Here is a 21,166-nt window from a genome sequence, read left to right on the forward strand (position 1 = left end):
CACTTCTGAAGGCGCTTAAGTCATTTATGCTAATAAAAAAAAACCACAACGTTCTATGAACATTGGTCAAGTGCGAGTCGGTTTTCGACTTTTCCATACAAAGAACTCATGAGCGCCTGAACGACTATAATGGCAAAGTTAACGTTTCGCACTTTCAAGACTTTACGTATATATCTCGGAAACGATAAGAGATAGAGCAAAATGGACTTCAGATTTGGGCTTTCGGTGGCACAAATTCTATGTTTTCGTCAACAGACACCTTTTTTGGACCGATTTGAATAAAATTTTGCTCAGTCAATTTATAAACGGTCTTAAGCGCCTCCTTTTTAGTAGGAACTTAAGTCATTTTGTACAAATGAAAAAAAATTGAACAAGTTCTAAAAAGAAAAAGACAGAAATGAATTTCTTTATACCTGTCCAACTCGCTTACACAATTTTAAGACGTTTAGTAACTACTTGCAGCGGCAGTGAGTGAAATTCGTAATCTGAGTTTTTTCTCTTAAGTCCGACTTACGCTTGACTGTAGATTTCTAATAGGTTTTCCTGTAATCTACAGGGAGAGGGCTATCTCGTGTATTTTTTTGAAAATTTTACGCTAAGTAGTTTCGGAGATAAGGGGGGGGGAATGGTAATTTTTTGCTTATTTTCTTAAATTACTTCTAAATTACCAAAACAAAAAATATAAAAAAAATATATTTCAGATGCTGATAAAATGCTCTTTCATTTGATATGTAACACAATATAGTTTTAATAACTTTGATTTTTAATTTTCAATTTTACCCCCCAAAAGTGACCCCTGTGATTAAATTTCATTTAATTAAATTACATGTCCATCTTTGGGCCACAGGTTTACATACGTGTGCCAAATTTCAAGTAAATCGGTGCAGTAGTTTCGGAGAAATCGGCTGTGACAGAGGGACAGACAGACACGCGAGTGATCCTATAAGGGTTCCGTTTTCCTCTTTGAGGTACGGAACCCTAAAAATCGTATGGGACAATTTTTTTAACTACTAGGATTGAAAAGGCTAGTAATTCTGAGTAGAAATAGCACATTTTTTTTCAAAAATATCACACTTCATAAAAGTGGCAAAAAAAAATAAATGCTCAAAAACCCTTTTTAATTGCCGCCCCAAATCTCAAGCAAGGTAGTTCTCAATTCGTCTGTATGTTTTTTATTTATTTTTTATGATTGTTCCACGATATCTCCGTCGTTACTGGACCAATTTTGAAAATATTATTTTTTAATTCAGTATGTATAGGCATACAGATTGGTCCCATTTTTATGAGAACTCAGTTCTGATGATGGGATCCTGGAGAAATCGAGGGAACTCCTCAAATCTGAAAGGCATACATGTGGTGATTTTTATGTTTTTATAAGAACAACATGCATTTACGTACGTAACAGTGACATTTGGTGCAGTGAAACTGCTGATGATGGTCAGAACGGAACTCTTCAAATCTGAACGGCACACTTACAGTGACTTTGGTATTTTTATAAGAACAGCATGTACTTACGTCCAGAACAGTGAAATGATGATGATCAGAACGGAACTCCTCAAATCTGAACGGTGCACTTATCTGACTTTCGTATTTTTATAGAAACAGCATGCATTGAAGTTCAGAACAGCCACATTTATTTGTTGGGAGATTTGTTCTCTTTGTTATGCTTACATATTGAGATTTCAAATTTTGTCAAACTCGATTTCTTATAATCGGATATCGGATTCATGAGGAATTGAGGAAACTCTTCAAACCTTAACGGTATACGTATATCCATTTGTTTCCAACAAATAATCAAAGTTTTACATTAAAAGCAGTTTTAAAAAATACCTACACATTTCTACATAATCAAACATTCGGAAGTACCTTTCACCAGAACCCCAAAAGCGGCGGTTTTTTTTTCTTAAAAATTATGTACATATAATATGACTTAACCGTACTTGAACATGTGGCTTATTTAGATTTTTGTAATAGGTATTATAACAAATTATATATATGCATGCAAGTTGCAATTATGATTGCATTGATATTAAATTCAAATTGTACTTATATAACAATATTACATACCTAATTAAGGTTTATTAACATACAATGCATTTAACGCTGATAAATCGCTCATCACATATATATCATATTTATTGTATTATAAATATCGGTCGCGAATTATGTGCATCGTGATGATCTATTAGCGTTAAATACATTATGTGTTATTTTATCAATTTAATTTGACTGGATATGTGACTATTGTGCTATGTACGTCACAGATCTTTATCAAAGTAATTAAGCAGAAATGATCTCTGCAAACACGTTTGACCGTGAAGATAATAGAAATGTTCTATAACATGCATAATAAAGATTTAATATAAAACCATGAAAATTATGCGCGTAGCAAATTAAACACAATAAGTAGTACTTAATTCAGTAAATAAGATTAATGGATCTATTTTATGGGGTTTTCACTTAGGTAGGTACTTTTTAATATTTGTAGTGATTGCTTAATAACTAGTTATTTAATTTACTCCTACAATCCACACTGGCTCGGCAATGCCCTCGCATACCATGTATCCTCACTCCGTTCTCCGTCGTCCAGCCCACGGCCATCATACCATAGACCGAGCGTAAGTGACAGATACTTTCCACGGCTTTGCCGCTAATGCAATAGACACACGAGATAGTGTTCAGTATGCTATTTAAGCTTAGCATACACTACAGACGGGCCTGAAGGTTCAAGAATCTTAGTCAGACTTAAGAATCTTAGTACAAACGTTGCAGTTTTATATAAGTAGCTGTTTGTTTTGCAAAATAAAAGTGTTTGCTTTGCAATTGCACTTTATATTGTAGATATTTTTCTTTATAAATGTGGCGTTCTCTAACAAAATGTACCACATTGTCACTTGAGCGGACGCTTCTAACAGGTAGGTATTTTTTATGAAGATACGATCGAATTTCGTCTCTACGGTAAGCGACAATGTGGTAACTTTTATTTAAGAAATCCACATATATTTCAACAGGTAAACAAACGTAGTAGCAGAACATATATGTGTATAGTAACATGTTCCGTAGACAGTATTCTTAATGATTTAATTGCGCACTGCGACAGGTAGTCAGTTTTCAGTGACATGATACTTACTGATATGACAATGATGACACTCGAGCAAGTGTGTTCCGTCTGTTTAAGTTGTGTATATGTAGTGATTTCTCTAGTTACATTTAGTTTTGATAAGAAAAAATATTAGATAAATATTTGATTAAGCTAGGTAATTTGTTTACGGGGAAGGTGTAACTATGAAGTCGAAAAATACTCAGATGGCAGGTAAGGTACTATTTCCGCTGTTAAAGTTGGCCATGAACTTAAAAATGACTGAATGTTCATTAACCTGCAGCTACATTCGGATATGCGACTATTAGTTGAATATGATAAAAATTGGATAATTTAAAAGGGAACAAATTATTATAGCACTTTAATATTAACACATATGTGTTACCAAAGTTAATTTAATATGTTACTGGAATGTTGTGCCACAAAGGAGCAAAATAACGTATTCTATTCGTAAGCGTAGGTCCATTATTTTCACATCACCCAGGCTGAAATCATTATTTCTCAAAATATGAATAGGGATTAATAAAATTTTCAGATTTATTTTTTGATTTATTCTGGCAGGTAATAAAAATAAATAATTTAACTGTCTAAGATTATTTCCTAGACAGTCTTAGCGTATTACCTACCTATTCTACTAAACTAACTAATTATTCTGACTGAGTAAAGTCCAGATCAGAACGCATACCGGTATACATTTCACCCCACATCTCATTTTGAGGATTAAATTCCATCTGATCAATACCGTCGGGGAATCACCTCGATTGCCAAAGCCACTATATATATAAAAGTAAGCCAGTTTACCCAAGCATGTTTCTATAGTCCCCGCCAGTTCGCTGCGTCGCTAGCTCAAATTGTACGCGGTGGTCCAAATTCTTTAGTGTCGAGTTGTCAAGATATTGGACAAGTGTGTTGGATGGAGGATCTGTGATCAGTTATTGAAAGTGTAGGTTTCTTTTTTTTTCTAGTTTTTAAAGGAGTTGGCTATATTTAGACGTCCTAGTAATTATGACGATTTTTCTTAGATAGTGTGTTGATTGATTTGAAGATCACTTTAGAAAATTGCAAATAGTTTTGACATTATATTTTTTAATGTAAATATTATTTGCATGTCCAATTATTAGTGTTTTTTTTAAATGATTAAATATAAAAAGAATCGTTGTTCAATTACAGATACTTCATTGAATAAAATAAACATAATATGGAGGAAATAATGGTAAAAATTTGAACGATAGTTCAGCGATAATTTTAGGTAAATTATGGGTTTTGAGTAGATAAGTAGGTGAAACATTGACGCGATCTCTATCGGTATTTTGTTTACTGAAACTTTTTGGTTGTTTGTTGTGATCTAAGGAAATAGATTGATTTGCTTCTAAACAGATATTATGAAATATTTCAGTAGCAACTTTATTATAAATTGGCGTGCATTAGATAATCATACGTTATTTAATTATTGAATAAATTGCGGTACCAGCTAAATTAGTGCCTACCTGTGTGTGTGTACTTAACAAAATAGTACATTTCGATACAAGTGCGAAAAAAGGAAGTTTGAAACGAGTGGCGATAAATTAAAACACGACCGAAGGGAGTGTTTTAAATCGACACGAGTTACGAATTCCTTTTCGCACGTGTATCGTACGACGTTTTTCAGTACAGATGAGTCTCCGAAGTTTCGACCTGGCATATAATGAACCACTTCTCGCACTAGTGCGTAATAAAAACACCATCTGTACTGAAAAAGACATTTCGAATATCTACCTTACATATGAATAGGTGATTAAGGCATTGGTCCCACCGCGATCTAGTCAGCTATGAGCTATCGGCTATAAAAACGAACAAAAGATAAGCACCCCCGTGCAAATAAAAGAGACAGGGCGATTTTGATAGCTCACCGCTGGGCGAGTAACTATAAACATCGCCGTGTCTTTTTTATTTACACGGTAGTGATTATTTTTTGTTCGTTTTTATAGCAGGTAGATCATAGCTTACTAGCTCGTGGTGGGACCAGGGGGCCGATTTTTGAATCTAGACCATTCGATTTCGTGAAATTCGTTCAATAATATCTCCACTACCAGCGATTTAAATTCTACTAACAGAATCGAAAACGAGTGGTCATTACCACTACTTTTAAAATTACTAGCCGTCCTTTTTCAAAAATAGCATTTACGTCGTTTTCCACAGACTTTCGAACGGCGAATTCGTGCGTTCGAAATTAAAAAATCGATCCCCAAAGTGCCTAATATCCGTGTGATGTAAGATGACAATGCAGATGCGAAAATGCAAGAGATATTTCGAGATGTTTTTAAAATACCCAATTATAAGTACCCATAAAAAAAATGTAAGGTACAGCGGGGCAAATCTCGACTGGGGGGGGGGGGGGGCAAATGTAACTGGTCCATTTTTTCCATGTTTTACAATGTTTGCATTATTAAATAGAGTGTCCACCGGTTATATATGGTAGGCGTTTTCTGTGGGTACAGTCAACCAATTGGAATCCTAGGCCACTCTACCAACCATGTCAAAATGACAAGCAGTTCAGATTTCTTACAATCTGATTTCTAATGTCACTGTGACATAGTTCTACAGTGGCCTAGGGTTCAATTGGTTGAGTGTACGTATGTAGAACTCAATATCATAGTGTAATAATGGAAAAAATTGATTAGTTATAATTGCCTCCCAGTCGAGATTTGCCCCGCTGTACCTTATAATTTATGTCGAAGATGATAAGCGTGATAACAGTGCCCAATCTAACTATAGTCGCCATACGTATTGTTTTTTTTTTTAATTTTTTTTTAATTTATTTCTAATAACACTATAAAGATGCTTACTGCTACAATTTCGCCAAACCAAAGTTTAACGGCGAGGTTATGCACTCTTATATTAAATACTTATAACTATTCATTAACATGCACCATCAGTTAATACAAAACTAACCACTAACAGTTGAATTTGGAGGACACGTAACATGTCAACAGATCCAGTCATATCCTATGCTACAATCTACATTAGGTATGTATGCACGTAGGTTGTTTACATCTTACGCCGCCTCCCAAGAAGCATAGTATACTAAAGCTACTTATTAATTTATATACTACTTATTAATATATACAACCCAAGTAACATTTTAGTGCTATAATTTTGGTTTTCGACGCCAAAAGGTACTATAGATGTCGTATAAAGGTTTTCGGCGTGACCGCCTGTCGTATAAAAGCCTCCAGTAACACCTTTTAGCTCTATAAGCTTATACCACTAAAAGGTGTTATTAGGAAGTGATGTAAACGTTTATATCACCATTTTATAGAGCCGCTATAGGCCTGGTCTATAACAGGATCAAATATGACTACTATAGATCTATATTATTGTATAATAGTGTTAGGAATCACTGTTATGCAATCAATTTGCGCTATTAAGGTTCCCGACAAGCCGCTATAGTTGTTGCGTTATACAGCTAAAAGGTGTTATTAGGAAGTGATGTAAACGTTTATATCACCATTTTATAGAGCCGCTATAGGCCTGGTCTATAACAGGATCAAATATGACTACTATAGAACAATATTATTATATAATGGTGTTAGAAATCACTGTTATGCAATCCATTTGCGCTATTAAGGTTCCCGACAAGCCGCTATAGTCGTTGCGTTATACAGCTAAAAGGTGTTATTAGGAAGTGATGTAAACATTTATATCACCATTTTATAGAGCCGCTATAGGCCTGATCTATAACAGGATCAAATATGACTACTATATAACAATATTATTATATAATGGTGTTAGAAATCACTGTTATGCAATCAATTTGCGCTATTAAGGTTCCCGACAAGCCGCTATAGTTGTTGCGTTATACAGCTAAAAGGTGTTATTAGGAAGTGATGTAAACGTTTATATCACCATTTTATAGAGCCGCTATAGGCCTGGTGTATAACAGGATCAAATATGACTACTATAGAACAGTATTATTATATAATGGTGTTAGAAATCACTGTTATGCAATCAATTTGCGCTATTAAGGTTCCCGACAAGCCGCTATAGTTGTTGTGTTATACAGCTAAAAGGTGTTATTAGGAAGTGATGTAAACATTTATATCACCATTTTATAGAGCCGCTATAGGCCTGGTCTATAACAGGATCAAATAACCTACTAAAGAACAATATTATTGTATAATAGTGTTAGGAATCACTATTATGCTATCAATTTGCGCTATTAAGGTTCCCAACAAGCCGCTTATAGTATTTTTAGTAGTCGTATTTTAACAGAAATTAAAACCTAACTATACCACTATTTTGGGATATAGTGGCTTTGGAAAACACTGCTACAGTATTTAACACTGTAGTAGTGATATGAATACCATTATAGAGCTATTTTGCTGTATAATGAAGTTTTCAGGATACGTTTATATAGCTTTGAAAAGCGTTAATAGTCGTTTTATAATGCCTTTTATATCTCATCGCCGTATACGTCACAATGACTCTTTTATATCACAGAACTGTGGAATAATGGTTTCGGTATCTCTATTAAAACACAATAGCGTTATAGCTGAGTTTACTATATGTTTTATAATAAAAAAAAACTGTTTAGAAGATCTTTCTATAGTAAAACATTGAAAACAAGTATTGTTTTCTATATAAAGAACTTATAAGTTAAACTGGAACATAGTTAAAATATCATGCAACCCTAATTGAATCCACAATGGCGGGCTTATGGCAGTGAATGCGTATGATAAGTGACATAGTCGAACTATAAAAGCGTATGTTTTACTTCTTGGATCCATAGTAGAAACTATGGTGCCAATAATTTTATTGTATTAAATTATATTTATTTATTTTATTCAAAACAGGTATAAATCGAGGGCGCAGTTAAAATACTCCATTAAACTAATATTCTTTTAACGGTAAAATTTCCATCGCATACCTTTTTGCAGTAATGATGGAATTATACGAAATCCAAATTATTTTGATTGACACTAAACTTCACAAGTTCACACGCCACTTTTCATAAAGTTCCTCGTTTAGAACAGTTTTTGTTAAATATTACACACATTAAATTATTTTAGAAATTTCATTCATTCGCATTAAAAGGGACGGCAACTGCTATTACAGAACAAAAAACCTGTATAACGGAATCTCAAATGCTACTATAGCATAAATTGATACTATAATAGCGTTACTGTGTCCTCTATGTCAACAAATTAGCACAATAGTCATCATCACATCACCATTATAGACCTTAAACGTCACGGATGATACTGCTATAGCCCTATTATATCACTAAATGGCTGCATAATTGCGCCAAATCGGCTCTACAGTACCAATATAGACTATTTATAGGACCATTTAATGTGATTTAATTTGGTGCTCTCGACCACTATAGGACCAGAAATTGTTACTTGGGAAGTTAAACGCACTCGTGAAAACTTATCTCCTCACGAGTACGCATCCGATAAAACTTGATACCAACAGATTACAGGTAAAATTATCACACGGAAATAAACAGTTCCCAACAAAATTTCAAAGGAATCACTTGTTTTCACCAGTTTCATGTATAATTTGATTGCAGATATGTCTGATGCGTACGAAAGTGATTGTGAAGAACTTCCAGTGAAAACTGTAAAGAAGAAGAATAGAATGAGAATTTTGGTTGCAGTTTTATTGATTGGATTGATAGGAGTGGCGGTGGCCATTCCTACTGTAATGTTAACTCGTGAGTAGAATTTTGTACCTATCTTAGTCAGCAAATGTGAGAAATATTTAAGGTACAGTCACCAGAATAGTATGTACAGTCGAGTTCATAATTATGTGTACACTTCTTCACCTTAACTCGTTGTAATAAGGTGAAAACTCGACTATACACAACGACGAACGCATGGTATTAACCAGGCAGGCAAGCATGGTCACGCGATAAATGATAAAACATCAGGCTGTCTCTATCGCACTTACAAATTATGCAGCCTGAGTACGTTTTTATTTTAAAATACGACCAGATCCCCCTCAGGCTTTTTATATTCTACCTCTATATTGCGGAGACAGTTACTTACCTACTCAACATTGATAAATAACTATAAAAAAACCGGCCAAGAGCGTGTCGGGCCACGCTCAGTGTAGGGTTCCGTAGTTTTCCGTATTTTTCTCAAAAACTACTGAACCTATCAAGTTCAAAACAATTTTCCTAGAAAGTCTTTATAAAGTTATACTTTTGTGATTTTTTTCATATTTTTTAAACATATGGTTCAAAAGTTAGAGGGGGGGGACGCACTTTTTTTTCCTTTAGGAGCGATTATTTCCGAAAACATAAATATTATCAAAAAACGATCTTAGTAAACCCTTATTCATTTTTAAATACCTATCTAACAAATATCACACGTTGGGGTTGGAATGAATAAAAATATCAGGCCCCACTTTACATGTAGGGGGGGTACCCTAATAAAACATTTTTTTTCCATTTTTTATTTTTGCACTTTGTTTGCGTGATTGATATACATATTGGTACCAAATTTCAGCTTTCTAGTGCTAACGGTTACTGAGATTATCCGCGGACGGACGGACGGACGGACGGACGGACGGACGGTCGGACGGACAGACGGACGGACAGACGGACAGACAGACATGGCGAAACTATAAGGGTTCCTAGTTGACTACGGAACCCTAAAAACGTGCACCTATACTTAGGAGAAACCTGAAAAAAATAATCTAGTTTAGAAGTTTTGTTATCGTAATAATTAGTGCTCGTAATAAGGATTCATAAAACATTGAGACTATTTATTAAAATTAATTTTCGTCATAGGTGTGACTCATTTACGATTTTACGAGTATAAATTATAATTATGACTATTTAAAAAGTGTAGTTCGCATGGAATGTAGGAATAAAGGAATCCCCTAATTTTTGGCGACACTAATTAAGCAATCAAGGCCATTTCATTTATAAGTAGGTTTCGGACTTTTTATCGCATACCGTGGTTCTAAAATCCGTGGAGTCGCCATATGTATAAAAAAAAAACATTTATTTCAGATAAAAAAATCCATATTATCATTATTATCACACATTTTAACATATAAACAAACATTTAAACATAAAAATTATTTTATACATTTCAACATTAAAAATTAAGCAGTTATTAATTAAACAGTTATTACATTTAAATGCGATAAAAAGTCCTAAACCTATTTATCAGCTAACCTGTAGGCTTATAAAATACCTAATATCAAACGAAGTTGGAGAGAGCCACGTCAGCACGTCACGTCCTTTATAAAAATATTTTCCCCTCACTAGCTCGGAAACACGTGTTTTGTCCTTTAATACCAGCGGGTAAAAACGCATTTTATCCACTAGTGGGTAAAGTAATTTGACCTTGAATAAAGTCAAATTAACTGCTTTAAAATTGATAAAAGTAGGTGAATCTAGTAATTAAGATGATTTACCACCTGTGGAACTACTGGAAGCACTGATAAACGCATTTTTTTTTGCGTTGTAGTTTCCTCGCTATAGTGAGGAGAAAAGTTTTGTGTTACACTCGGGTGCAAATGTATTTTACTTCTCGTGTGTTAAAAAACTCGCAAGTTCAGGATTCTATTCTCGAACCACTCGCTTCGCTCGTGGTTCAACTATATAATCCTTTCACTTGCTCGTTTTTCAATTCCACACTCGGAGTTAAAATACAACTTTGCCCCCTTGTATAACAAATAACTATTGTTACTCAGTTGAGACTCTAATCTCGCAGTGTACAGACGTGCCTGGATAAAAAATCCATTTAAAATTTTATAGTCGATTATTTGCGCTTTCTTTATTGATAGTAAATAACATGGTCGTTACATCAGAGACAGGTCAGTCAATATTTTACATTGATTAAATTAATATTTTATTTTGATTTATAACGATTTATATAGACAGAGAGAAAAAAACGCAACAATACTTTTTGGAGTTCGCTGTAGATATAGCCAAAGAGGATTGTATCTCTGAATTTATTTTGTTTACATGCACTTTCTAGCTTCACAATTTACAATTAACTGAATGCATAACTTTAAGTTTACTAAAGAGGTGAATCAGTTGTTATATTTTTCAGTCACCAAGCGGAAATATTTGCTTTTTTAACTACTTTCCTTGTATGAGTCTGCATTTTAGTGCGTTTCATGCATCCTTTTCTAGATTATCATAAAGCGAAAATCCATTCATAACAACTCAGTTAAAGATATTGCGAATCTTTCAAATCGAGGTTCCGCTCTCGACTGTTTCCTCTTTCAAAACTTAACCAATCGTAACGAAAATAGAGGATCAGAATAACAATGAAATAATCTGTGTCAGACCGTTTAGTTTTTTTGGCTAATTGTTACCAATTGTGAATACCACACCTTTTTCTGTGCCATAATCAATAAGGCTGTTTTTAGACATTTTTGATGGGTTCTAACGTCTTTAAAAATAAGAATATCAAAAAAATCAAAACGGTCCGACACAGATCAAAATAATAACAATCTGTGTTGTAAAAATCATTGCTCTGTCTTCAAAAACCAGGGAGGAAATAGTCGAGAGCGTTTGTATGGAGAATTGAGCCCTCCTGTATCGTCTTAAGTATACCTACAACCTACAATCTACATATGTATATTCTTAAGTAAATATTGTCATATACATATGACAAACACAGTAGGTACACTTAATTTGAATATTTCGGTAGGTATTTGTTATACCGCTACATAGATATTTTATTGATTACAGGAAAATCGTCCACTTCCGACCCATCAGAGAACGAGGTTGTGACCTTCGACTTTCCGTATGTGACCCGCTCAGAATGGGGGGCAAGGCCGCCTGTAGAGACGCTGCCGCTTCGCACACCTGTGCCCTACGTGGTCATCCACCATTCCCATACACCGAAAGCTTGCTACAACAGACAGGACTGTATACAGGCTATGAAGAGCATGCAGAATTTCCATATTGATGATCGGCATTGGTGGGACATTGCCTACCAGTAAGTAAATTGTAATCAATTATTAATTAACGTATTGAAGAAGCGATAGGTATTCCAAAGACGAAATATGTAGGTATTGTAGGTATATTACAACAAGACACATTAGCTAGTATTATTTGGAAACATGTAAGGTACAGCGGGGCAAATCCCAACTGGGGGGCAATTGTAACTGATCCATTTTTTCCAATTAGTACCTACACTATTGATTTCCACATGTATTCACTGGACATGCGTGCCATATACACCCTGTTTTTATTGAATTCCGTTAACTTTAAGGGAAGGTTCTTTAGATCAAATACTATTAATTTCTCTAAGAAACAAGCATCTTAACTTTAACGTTTATCGAGTTATTAAAAAAATTAAGATAATTACTGAACACGTGTGTGGCAGCCTTTACCAATTCCTAATGTTATTTGTTTTTAACAGACTTCAAAAAAGGAGGAGGTTCTCAATTCGACTGAATGTTTTTTTTTTGACATGTGTCGTCAATTACTTGACACTAACTTGAATGTTGTTCTTAACCTTTCGTATGCGTCTGTCAAAAAATTGTCATTAATATATTAGTCATAATAACTACATGTTAAAGTTGAAACAATATGGAGCAGATCTGCTCCTAAGCATACGAGAGGTTAAGGGTCTCTAACACTAATAAATTCATTTACTATGTACCTAGGTATAAAATCGATGAAATTTTTTTTTTGGCGTATTTAACTAAAAGTGATATACAGAATGGTTCCTGATAATGAACCTAACGAAGTGTCGAATTTAAAGTAAAACATTAAAACGCGGTGTATAACTGGTGGACACTCTAATTACTAATGCAAACATTGTAAAACATAGAATAAAATAGATCAGTGGCATTTGCCCTCTAGTTGAAATTGCCCCGCTATACCTTATATTATACTGATATGAAAACAACGCTAGTTTTGAGAAGTAAAATGGTTATTATCTGTACCTAGGTATTATAAGGATTTTCCCAAGTTTATGATTGATGAATCATGCATAGAACCAATATTGGATTAAATAGTTTAGGTATAGTATCGTGTCACACACTACGGTTTAGCACTACTTGAGTTCTCGCGCGCGAGATCATAGTTGAAGCTCCGCCAGATATTCATTTTAAAATAAGGGCTTTTGTCTAACTATCGACATCTATAGTAAAAGTGTAATCTTATACAATACTAGGTTTTGCCCGCGGCTTCGCTCACGTTAAATTCAAAAATTGCTTATAAAAAGAGACAAAAAGTAGCCTATGTCATTCTCCATCCCTTCAACTGTCTCCACCTAAAAAATCACGTCAACTCATCGCTCCGTTTTGCCGTGAAAGACGGACAAACAAACAGACACACACACACTTTCTCATTTATAATACTAAGTATGGATTATATGATTTTTTTTTATATCTATTCTAGTTTCGGAGTGGGCAGCGACGGAGTGGCATACGAAGGCAGAGGATGGCCTATTCTTGGAGCCCACGCGCTGCATTTCAACAATATCAGCATTGGCATCTGCGTTATTGGCGACTGGTCAAGTAAGTACATTACAGATCAAAATATCTTGAAGTAATCAGAACACATAGGTGTCTTTTCACATTATCCGATCCGATATCGGATGTCAGAAGGGTTTCAAAGGCAAAAATCAAAGTTGGCGGTTTCAATGTATGGGATATCGGTCCTATATCCGATATCGGATCGGATAATGTGAAAATGCACTAAGGGACGGATTTAGGAGCTAGCAACAGATTTTAGCTAAATTAGTTCAAGGATATCAACTAAAAATCGTCGATCTACCTCTGAGGAATTACGTCAAGGTGCCACCCCGTGAATTATAACGGTGTGTTTAGACTGTTTAGGTACTTACCGTGTAAGCTAGCACTGCGCTGACTTGGCAGCTACAAACTGTCAGCATGACAGTACAAATGTTCGTGGTTACTCATCCATTCTTGGTCGCTTGCTAAGTCTACAAGTTAGTCAAACTCTAGTCTAGATATCACTTATATATTCGTACTTTCGGAGACGTTTTAAGTCATAAAACTAAACTGAAATAGATACCATACACTAAAGAAAAAGCGATCAAGCCCACTGGTGGCGAAGCCGGGAATCGAACCCGGGTCTCCAGCTAACGCGGCTGACGTGCTAAACCGTTACACCACCTCGACCGCCGAGGTAAACGTCGAAATTTCTCTAGTGTATGTTATCTCTGAAGGCTAGGCGCCTTTGACCAACTCTAAGGGATCAAAAATATTTAATAAAATAAATTGAAAAAATCGAAATAAGATGTCATATATTAAAGAAAAAATGACGAGCACCACCAGTGGTGAAGGCCGGATTCGAACATAAAAAACACAAATCAGAATATTTGTTAAAATAATTTGATTTGTTCCCATAGTTGCGTAAAATAAATTGATTTATTCCCTAAGTTGATCGGAACTTGGCCTAAGTTCCGATTAATTTTGGTTTATTGTCTTAGCATTCTGTGTTATATTTGAAATTATAACAATTTCCTTCCAGACTCCACCCCGCCAGCAGAGCAGATAAAAACCGTCAAATCCTTAATAGCAGCTGGCGTAGACCTTGGCTACATCCAACCGAACTACAAGCTACTCGGTCACCGTCAAGTCAGGGACACTGAGTGTCCCGGTCAGACCTTCTTCGACGCAGTGAAGGTCTGGGACCACTGGTCGCCCTTCCCTGCATCGCATGAGGACCTGGTCAATGTACCGGAGCTTAGTGAGGAGTTTAGGAAGGAATATAATAAAACGATTAACGCAGTTTGATGTTACCTTTAGTGCCTGTCCCACTACGAATAAGAGTCGCACTAAAACAGCAGAGATTGGCAATCAGAACATCTGGAAATATCATCAATAATGTGACTAATATATGAAAATATGATGGATTATGCCAGTCGTTACAACCATCGAAAACCAGTTAAGACGCTACAGCAGCGAAAATGCTAAAATGGAAAGGAGCCCCCCCTTTCAATTTGGGAATTTTAGTCAAATTTACTAGTGCTATTAATTAGAATTATCGAAAAAAAAAACATTAAGAACAACTCAGTTAAAAGATATTGCGAAAAAATCTTTAAAATCGAGGTTCCGCTCTCGACTGTTTCCTCCTTCGAAACATAATCAATGGGAACGAAATTTGGGAATCTGAACAAAAATAAAATGATCTGTGTCAGACCGTTTACTTTTTTTGGCTAATTGTTACCAATCTTGAGTATCACACCTGTTTTTGCGCCATAATGAAAAAGGCCGTTTTTGAAAATTTTTGATTGGCTCTACCTCTAGCGTATTTAAAAATAAAAATATCAAAACAAAATAGACACAGCTAAAAATTATAATAATCTGTGTTGAAAAAATCATTGCTCTATCTTCAAAAACCAGGGAGGAAATAGTCGAGAGCGTTTGTATGGAGAACTGACTCGTCCTGTATCGTCTTAAAGTATAGTAAATGTCTGAAGGAGCAGCTTTTCAGCGGGCCAGCCTAGCAAAATAAGTAGGTAGTATAAAGTATAAGTAGTAAATCAATTAACTAAAGGATTGGCACTTTTGTACCCATTGACCAGTTGAAGAGTAATTTTTCTGCAATTGCTCAAAAATATGATATGGTACATACCTATAGAGATAATAAAATATAGAATGGTACAAATGTAGTGTGGAATAAAGCTTTTCCTTCGTATTTTTACGGAAACGTTCGTATTTGTCATGCTAGTTCAGACAGTGTCAGTACGTCTTGTACTGACACTGACGTCCGTACGTTTCCGTAAATATACGAAGGAAAATCTGTAATAGTGAACATATTATAATCATGTTTTTATTTAGTGCTGTGTAATGATATATAAAGGTGACTATAATGTAATCTGTGTAGATCTGATGTCGTAATTTTTCGATAAGTTTTGTACCTATAATGTGTCGATTAAGTAGGTATTCAATCAGTCATATATGTAATTTATTTTTAAAAGGTTAGCTGGTAATAAATAAATTTTACATACTTGGACGCTTCCATCTTTTATTTATACTTATATCATTATGCATGTACTTATTTACCCGACTACGGCAACGCAAAAGGAGGGTTATGATTTTGACCGCTATGTATGTGGGTATGTATGTATGTATGTATATCTATGTGGGTATGCATGTATGTATGTATGTATGTATGTAAGAGAACCGTGGTCGTATGCCACAATTATAAACTTTAAGGTAAGTATACAAGTGGCATACGACCACGGCTATCTTCTGAATCTCTGCATGTATTTATAAAATTTACAAACGTATAACATTGAATTTTGTTAGACTTATATTGACCGTGATTACCTTTTTGATCAATATAAGTCTAATGAAAATAACCGTGAATCATTCAAAACTCTTATTGAATTTTGTATTGAAAAGAATACACAGCTGTGAATTTCATGCATGATAATTTCATAAAATAATTCTATCTTTGTTTCATACTTTTTAGAGCACATTTTATAGTAGTCGGGTTTCAGTTTTTGAACTTATTTTTTATTGATAGAAGTTCTTCTTAGGGTCACTTGAGTCACAGAAAATGGAGGGTTAACCCGAGATTGACAGCCCACTAACCATGAGTTAAGCGGATGGTGCAAGTGGCTCTAAGTAACACAAATACGACCCAAATATTCTGTAATAAACTTATTTAAAATACTTATATTTAAACAACATTGCCAACAAAAAAACCAATAAAATCCCGTTCACACTTAGTTCTACAGGTTAGACATGTCGTTAAGAAAACTCTCCAAAAAATATCTAAGTACGCATAACCTCGTACGTCTACACCAAAGACATAATTGACAACGTTTCAAAATTTTATGTAACTCCGTATAGACGGATAAAGTCTAAGAAAAAAACGTACCTCAAAGCCCTAAAGAATAAGGTACGGTGGGCTAGATGTCGTTACACTTTTGTGGAACGCTCGGCTAGATGGCGCTAATACTAATAGTTGACATTTTAACACATATCAAGCTAACAATATGGGCCAAATTATCAAAACTGAGGTTCAAAAGTTATAAGCCTGTGTCGAGAGATGGCAGTCTATGCACTGTGATTACACATTTTACTTTGACAGTAACTCTCTAGTTTAGTTTAGTTTATTTATTTGATAATGATAAATTACAGTATAAATTAATCTACGTTAACCTATATGAATTTACATTATGATCGATGATCTATAATACTCGATCCTCTTTGGTCTACTCTAAACATTTGCACACATACTATTAGCTTATTTACACACGTGCTCAAGTTTTAGGTAATCATTAAACTGATTAAAATTCATAATTTTCCCTCTAAATTATTGCATGTAAACAATGAGTCATACTCTAATACGATTCATTAACACTTCACGGGTGAATGATCGGCTGTGACGTCATTACGATGAATATTACTACGGATACTGAGGGGCATCACCGTATTACCTGTCTGTCACCGAGGTCAAATACTTATTTAGAGTTAATTGACACTTTGGACTATTTTATTCTTGTTATGCAAATTACTCTTGACAGTTTTTTTGCTTCAGCAAGATTTGTAAGACTCAACTTAATTAAATTGAGTCTTACAACTATTAGTGCGTTTTCACATTATCCGATCCGATATCTGATGTAGGGAGGATTTCAAAGGAAAAAATCAAAGATGGCGGCAAAATATATGGGATATCGGAAGGATTTCAATGGAAAAACCCAAGATAACGCCTGTAATGTATGGGATATTGGTCCTACATCCGATATCGGATCGGATAATGTGAATTGTGAGTTTATTATTTATTATATTAACATTCCTATTTTTTGAATAGACTTTTGGGGCCACTTGCAACGAAGATGGAGGGTTAACCCGAGGGTTAACCCACCATTTTATATGGAATTTGACAGTTGACAGCCCACTAACCCTGAGTTAAGTGGTTGGTGAAAGTGGGCCTTAGGGTAGTAGTTACAGCTGAAAAATAAAACGACGATACAAATGTAAACATATTTTAATGACAAGATGACTTTCACAAAAATAGTTTCATTACGAATCTATAAACATTGACAGTTAGAATGTCATTTATTAACATCGTTAAATATCTATAATCTACTTAATATTTTTTTGGATATTCTACAGATAAGTTCTACGTGAGATAACCAAAATTCTCGGCAGTAAAACGGTCGGTTAATTAGGTAACTAAATATTTTCCGACTATATTTTTGTAGCTTTTATGCTTGAAAATATAAAATAAAAGAATAGAGGGATTGGTTTCTAAGTGAAAAAAGTAAATATGTATTGATAAATGTAAATACGGACGCTACAAAGGGTCTAGAGATTTTGCTACTTGTTAAAAAGTTTATCGAAGCTAGACAAGTACAAAAAGACATTCAAGACAAATTCGATATAATATTCCATTAGCTATAGACACATGATAACATCCATCTATACATCTGTACACTAAACATAATTAAATAATTTTATCTCCTTAATTTAACAAGTGCGATATAAGTGACCGTAACATTGATTCGTACAAACATTTATCTAATTATATAAAACATCTTTTATATTTTCTAATTTATTAACCGCAATGCGAACAAAACGTTTAGAAATTTTAAACTTATTTTCTACGTATATTTTTTTTCCACCAAAAGAAAAAGAATATATTTTTTATTATTTTCCTAATCGTCTTGATCGCATAAGGTATATTTTATCTTTTTCTTATGTATTTTAAATATTTGACTAAATTTGACACCAGTTAATGTGTTCTTAACACAATGGCTTAGCTAATATTAGTAATATTAAATGTTTGGACTTAGGCCAATGTTGTATAGTAAGTAGTATATATAAATTTTATGATAGGGTAAGCGTATTGATCATCACATACATCCGGACAGACTGACACAGAACGTAGAACACTAAAAAAGCTGTACTGATAATGATGAAATTATTTTCTCACTGTCGTGTGTATTTTTTGTGGTGTTTATGTAGGTACCAATTGACTGACCAATTTTATTTTTCTTGACTAACACCACTCTCAAAGATTTAAAAATTATGTATACATATATAGAAATATATATTTTTAAAATAAATCTAAGAATATAGTGGCTATACTAAATAGTGTTATAAATAACCATGTATAATAATTAAATATTTTTTAATTTTTTATAATCACAAGTTAAGTTTTAGTAGTGGTATAAAAAAACTGGCAAACATAATTTATAATATTTATATGGGTATAAACAAGTAGGTATTATACATAAATGTATTTAAATATCTATAATAATAGTAGCACACAATTTTTTTTTATGTACATTAATAGTAAAATAAAGCTATTTGTTTCGAAAGTATACAAAAATCTAGCGATTTAGGTACCCGTTGGTGGTGATACAGTAAATATAGCAAATTAAGTTTTTACATCACGAGTACATATGTATACAAATAAAACTATCGTATTTACTTAATCTTAATAAATAATTTAAGAGATTATGATGTCGGTATACATAAAAATCATCATGGAAGCGCTTATTATATTATGGTTATGATAATTTATACTTAAGACAATTTGGTACGACTGAGCTAGTTTAATAATTGTATTACTTATTTGATTTTTGACAGGGTCGAAGAAACCGATTTATTTAACTATAATGCGTTAATCCATTTGGTATAAATAATAGATTACATTTAATTAATACCAAGCGATTTTGTCATTTTTATCAACTTGTAGATACACATACATACCTATAAAATTCATTAGTTTGACTACCTTCGTAACTAAAATTCAACAAAAGTGCAAATAAAATTGATACCAGTATTAACCTGTCTTGATTGTCTAACCTAGGTGTAGGTAATGATTCCTATTCTTACAAACAAGCGCATCGTATACCATTCACACAGTATTTGCATATATTGGGTACCTATACTACTAGTTTTACTGAGGTTTATTCGAGGTAATATTAAAATGGTTTATAACCAGAATTAAGAGTTTGAAGTACATATATGAAAGCTGTGTAAGGTCAAGGCACGGAGGGATAAGACGATATGCAAAAGTTTGATAGACTTCAAGATAATTATTAATTGTGTAAATATCTATATTGAATAGTAAGTAGGTACTGGAACGATATTATTGAGTCATCTGCAATATGCGAGACGACTAAAAAAAACTAATTAGTCCGTCAGTTAGATTATCAAAGAATTTTAGAAACGTATTTTTTCTTTTTTCTCGTAAACGAAAAATTACGACGGTACAGTGCGTTGAAGTTTCGCGTGACGTCTCGCCTAGGTACAATTTTTACTTAGAAGTGACAAAAAGCGAAAAATATGTGTTCAGTATTTTTGGACGATCTAACTGACGGAATAAACAGAATGCCATTTTTTTTTAAATAGTCGTCATCCCTATTGTGTGTAGTCGATATGATATGAGTAGGTACATACCATTCATGCTTCATTCATTTAACTAGATAAACGCGTGGAATCGTAATTACATTGTATGTAAGAGAAACAGAGTATAGTCAACCAATTTGAATCCTAGGCCACTGTAGAACCTTTTCACAGTAAACGTCCATGTTGACTTCTATGACAAATATAACACGATGTCATTGACACAGGGTTCTAGTGTGGGCCAGGATTCAAATTGGTTGACCGGTACAGTAAGATACTAAAATATAAATGCGGACAAAGTGCCGAAAATATATACCCACAATCTAAACGTGTAAGCAATAAAGTAAATTTTTGCACTTTATGCGCATCTATAATGAATACCTTGATTTTTTTTTATGGGATAGGAGGCAAACGAGCAGACAGGTCGCCTGATGGTAAGCGATCACCGCCGCCCATGGACACCCGAAACACCAGAGGTGTTGGAGGTGCGTTGCCGGCCTTTAAGATGGGTGTACGCTCTTTTTTTGAAGATTTGAAGGTCGCATCGGTCCGGAAATACCGCAGGCGACAATTAATATATTTTAATATAATGAAAACATTAGGTATATTATTTATCAGATAATATATAAGGGGATTATAATGTCTAGCTCACGGTCACACTATCGTTCACGTTTCAACCGACTGATAAAGTCATAAAAAGTCATCTCGGCGTGATGATTGGCGTGACAAAGCGAAAACAAAAACACAATCAACGATATAGACAAA

The 21,166-nt window shown here is 34.1% G+C and overlaps 1 protein-coding gene across 2 annotated transcripts; it reads left to right on the forward strand.

Moving 5' to 3' along the window:
• The first annotated feature begins 3,903 nt into the window (after positions 1–3,903).
• LOC125236683 (peptidoglycan-recognition protein LB-like) lies at positions 3,904–15,277 on the forward strand. 2 transcript variants are annotated; one of them, XM_048143591.1, is made up of 5 exons: positions 3,904–4,043; positions 8,652–8,795; positions 11,799–12,048; positions 13,461–13,579; positions 14,559–15,276. In XM_048143591.1, the coding sequence occupies exons 2-5, from the start codon at positions 8,654–8,656 to the stop codon at positions 14,822–14,824; spliced, it is 777 nt and encodes a 258-aa protein (XP_047999548.1). In that variant the 5' UTR covers positions 3,904–4,043; positions 8,652–8,653; the 3' UTR covers positions 14,825–15,276. The 2 variants fall into 2 exon arrangements, with proteins under 2 accessions (XP_047999548.1, XP_047999549.1); XM_048143592.1 differs by lacking the exons at positions 3,904–4,043; positions 8,652–8,795 and adding an exon at positions 10,809–10,912 and having other exon boundaries at positions 14,559–15,277.
• The last annotated feature ends 5,889 nt before the right edge of the window (positions 15,278–21,166 follow it).

The sequence above is a fragment of the Leguminivora glycinivorella genome, chromosome 19, assembly GCF_023078275.1.
Source record: "Leguminivora glycinivorella isolate SPB_JAAS2020 chromosome 19, LegGlyc_1.1, whole genome shotgun sequence".
In the NCBI taxonomy this organism is placed as follows: Eukaryota; Metazoa; Arthropoda; class Insecta; order Lepidoptera; family Tortricidae; genus Leguminivora; species Leguminivora glycinivorella.

Excerpts from the sequence above, each read along its gene's own strand:
- LOC125236683 (XM_048143591.1), top strand. The coding sequence starts at position 8,654 with ATGTCTGATGCGTACGAAAGTGATTGTGAAGAACTTCCAGTGAAAACT. Across the intron at positions 8,796-11,798 it reads TCCTACTGTAATGTTAACTC|GAAAATCGTCCACTTCCGAC; the intron begins GTGAGTAGAATT and ends TATTGATTACAG. Across the intron at positions 13,580-14,558 it reads CGTTATTGGCGACTGGTCAA|ACTCCACCCCGCCAGCAGAG; the intron begins GTAAGTACATTA and ends ATTTCCTTCCAG.